This window comes from Phaethon lepturus, unplaced genomic scaffold (assembly GCF_000687285.1).
Source record: "Phaethon lepturus isolate BGI_N335 unplaced genomic scaffold, ASM68728v1 scaffold24761, whole genome shotgun sequence".
Lineage (NCBI taxonomy): Eukaryota > Metazoa > Chordata > Aves > Phaethontiformes > Phaethontidae > Phaethon > Phaethon lepturus.
The window spans coordinates 35,555-39,638 of NW_010518858.1; the positions used below are offsets into that span (position 1 = coordinate 35,555).

At 35.2% G+C, this 4,084-nt stretch overlaps 1 protein-coding gene across 1 annotated transcript in view; it reads left to right on the top strand.

Annotated features, from left to right (window-relative positions):
* DIAPH2 (diaphanous-related formin 2) overlaps positions 1–4,084 on the top strand; it is a gene marked incomplete at its 3' end in the record, with an annotated part of 68,880 nt that overhangs the window by 14,032 nt on the left and 50,764 nt on the right. The window contains exons 6-7 of the mRNA XM_010296871.1: positions 92–228; positions 1,373–1,481. Coding sequence (XP_010295173.1) covers positions 92–228; positions 1,373–1,481 — 246 coding nt within the window. The remainder of the gene's footprint in view (positions 1–91; positions 229–1,372; positions 1,482–4,084) is intronic.

Here is a 4,084-nt window from a genome sequence, read left to right on the forward strand (position 1 = left end):
GCGGAATGTGTGTGTGAGGATTCCTAAGGATCTAAAGCCCGAAGATGATGAAAACACAATCTTTTCACTGTAAGCTTTTGGTTTCTTTAAGTATGGATTGCAAAGGATTTTAGGAGATGAAAGAAGTCTTTTGCTGTTATCAAGAGCAATTGATCCAAAGCAACCACATATGATGACTGAAACGGTGAAAATACTTTCTGCTATCTGCATTGTTGGAGAGGAAAATATGTAAGTAAGATATTGAAACAATTTTCTTTTTAATGTGTATGAGTAGTCAGGTTGGACACAGGTGAGAAAACTTGGCAGTGAAACAAATCTAACCTATTAAGTCTTTACTTTCTTAATGTAGGTTAAATGAAAAGACACTTTCACCTGTGGTGATGCATTAATCCAGTATTAAATCAGACAAAAGCAAATGAGCAGAGATCTACAAACTGTGGCTTAAGTGGAAGGTTTGAAAGCACTATGATTGCTTACTGTAGAGAACACTTAATGAGCCGTAACTGTTCATAAATGGCAGCTGAAGAAAAAAATTGTTGAGTATGGTTAGGAATTGTGAACTTTTAATTGCCACAAGGAAAACTGTCAGATTTAAAGACTATTTAGAACAACGTGTGTTAGCATGGGGCATTACTGAGCCTATTACTGTGAGGGGAATAGAGATTGGGATGTCACCCCTGAGGAGGCGAGATGAATTCATTATATTTGAAAATTACTGATTTGACACCATGTGTTATTTTTTTTTGTTAGTTTGGGAGATAATATTAGCAATACAGAAGTAAATATGTTTATGTATTTTATTAAAATAACACCTGTACCTAAACCTAAATTTGACAGGGGCAAAAAGTTTACATTTATAGTTGAAGTTTTGAATAGTTTAAGTTGTGGAGTTATGCTGCAGATGTCCATGAGCTTTCTAAAACAAAGATAATCAGTTGGCCTGTATGTTTGCTTTGAATTATTGAGTGTCTTAGTTTACTGAAGGTTAAAAACATCAAATTCCATGTCTTGTATGCAATAAATAGATAAAAACATTTTCATTTCTGAAAAGACAATTTATTAGAATTCCCAGATGTGAAACATGTCCGCTACTACCTAGTGCACAGTCTTGCATAGGTAGTGATTTTTTTTTTTTCTCATTGGTTGTTTCTTAGCTGAATGACACAATAATTTAGACAATTATTTACCTTTTTTTTAATTTAACATTAATCTACAGATATTTTAACACTCGGTTCTTGGTTTGTTTTCAACTTCATATATATGTGTAGATAATTACATTCAGATTAGTGCAGTAAAGACTTGTATAAATAGTGGGCTTTAAAATGAGGAAGTTGACTGTAGTACGCTTTTTGACAGTTTATCTTTCTCTTAGTTTGGACAAGCTTTTAGGTGCTATAACAACTGCTGCTGAAAGGCACAATAGGGAACGTTTTTCTCAGATTGTTGAAGGACTGGAAAACCATGAATTCTTACAGCTGCAGGTGGGTTTACCTTTTTATATGCTTATTAATAGTTCAGAAATAATCTAAAATACTAGAAGTCTACATATTATTTTAATGATCTTTAAATTATTTACCAGCCAGCAAAATCTTTTAGTGCTATTAATCCTCCTGTGGGAATTGGCCTGCTGATACTAGATTTTATAATTTTTAATAGTGTGAAACCAAGAAACTTGCTTCCTTGTCCCAAAAATAGGATTAAAAAACGTGATATTCCTTTTCTTAATGCCAGATGTAATACTCGGGTAATAAGCGTGTGGAAGCATTTTATTATCTTTGACACTGCTTAATCTCCTTGACTGGGAATTTTGTGTGGTTCAATGGATCAGTAAAAGTCCAGCTCTCCATCTGTTCTCTGAAATGTTTTCAGTTATTGTTACTGGAGCCTCGAGGAGGTTGGAGTTTAAGGCGTTGGAGGCAGCGCTCCCTGTATATCTTTTGGGTTTAGGGCAGAAGCATGGAAAAGTACTCTTAAGTTGTCTCGCTTGTTTAAGCACCCACTTTCCTCCTCAATCTTACTGCACCCGAAGTAAACAAAAACTCCTGTACTTACGGCTTTGAACTCATTGCATAAAAGTAATATATTAGTAAAAAGACGGAACAAGTTTGTGTTGTGCTCTTACAGTGAGTATTTGAGTTGAATTTAGAATGATGACTGTAACGCCTTAACAGAGCACACACCTCAGCTATCTTACTGTTTGAAATAGCTGTGGCAGGAACATACTTCCAGTATTGTTCACCTATTTGCAATATTACTGAATGAAGAAATAAATAAGCATAGAACTTCTTCAAATAGTTAAGTATTTTGAAGGGGTTTTTTTTTGTACTGAAATTTTCTAGGAACTGCAGTCAAAAGTTTTGTATGGCTATGAAGGATTTTGATAACTTATCATACTCCCAGGTAATGACAACTTTATGTTAAACCCTAGCCTATCTCTGGTAAATCGAATGCTTGACCTTTTTTTAAAAAAAATTAGTGACAGAAGGACAGTGATAATTCATTAGTCATTTAGCAATGTGAGAAGTAAATTGAGTGGGAGAAACACTGCTAGTTTGAGGTATTTAAAGCTCAATGTCATCCAACATCGCCATCCTGTTACATTAAACAGAAATAAGCTACAGTCAAGGCTGATCTGTGTCAAGTAGATATATATTTTTTTAAAGCTTTCACCTTCAGTATACTGGCTTTATAGTCAGCTGAAGATGGACGTATAGCTTAATGTAACTATCTTTGTGCAGGTGGTGCCTAGATTTTATACAAAGTCATGTATTGAAAAGAATTCCTCCAGGAACTACTGTGGTGTTTCCTTGTAGGTAGAATGTAGTAACTTCCTTGTTCTGTTAACCTGTCCTTTTGAGTCCTGTTATAAAATATAACACTGCTTCTTTAGGGTAGGCATGCAGGTTTCCTCTGTTGATAAGAGATCTCGAAGATACACATGCAGCTGTGTCACTACTGCTGTGACTTTTGGCAGCAGTATATTCAGCCTCTTAAATATTCAGATATATAATAACTATGACAGATGTGGATGGGGTGTGTCCATTTTTGGCAGGGTCCCTTTTGAGATTAGTGATGTGCAGGGGGATATTGTTGCTAGTTTTATCAACAAGAACTGTGCATTCCCTGGTGCGCCTTTGACGTCTGACTTTCAGCAGCCACTGGTGCGTCTCTAGGGATAACCTAGCGAGATTTAAAAATTATTTGTATAAAATAATAAAATAAACAGTCTTCTGTGCCAGTGATCTTTACTGAGTCATATGCTATGTCCCGTGTTCATTGCTGCTGTTGTGTCAGTAGGCAGAGTTTTTTATTCTTTATATACACCTGAATAGCCCAGATATTTGGTTGCTATTAGAATGCAAGCTTTTTTAATTGCATTTTTTGCTAACTACAAGTGTTTGCATAAACACCAAGTGGCTGAATATCCTACGAAGGAGTGAATTTGGCTTATTTCCTTCTCATAATACAGCATCTATACAAATTTTGTATTGCTGAGGTACCATGGCTGAAAGATACGGAAAGGTAGAATGTAGGCAGGGCAGGTATACTTCCATGGAAGGTATACCTTTTTCCATTATGAGATCATATATATGTCAGCTGTAGTTGTCTTTAACGCTATGTTTACCATCAGTAGTTCTTATAAACTAGTAAGTTTCTATAAATGACATTCTAATCTTAATAATGATATCACAAAAGAATTAATTTTGAAGTGGTCTCCTACTTTATGACCTTGTTGATTTAAAACAAACAAAAAAAACCCCAACCACACAACATTCCTGCACCCCTCATCTCTCCGAAACCTCACTTGTATGTCAGTAAAGGTACAATTGCAAGACTCATTAACTTGTTTCTGACAAAATTGTTCTTTACTTATAATGTATTAGCACAAGCCATTAAGCTAGAGTCTCTTCTGGCAAAAGCAATCATAGCAGATGGCACCTCTTCTCTCTATTAATTTCAGATTGGACATGTACTTTGGCTTGTTAAGTCATGTCATAGTAGTAAAATAACAAGAATCATTCAAGCGAGCATGATGATACTACATTATCTGAAGATGAAGTTGTATATAGGGAGTGCCTTTGAA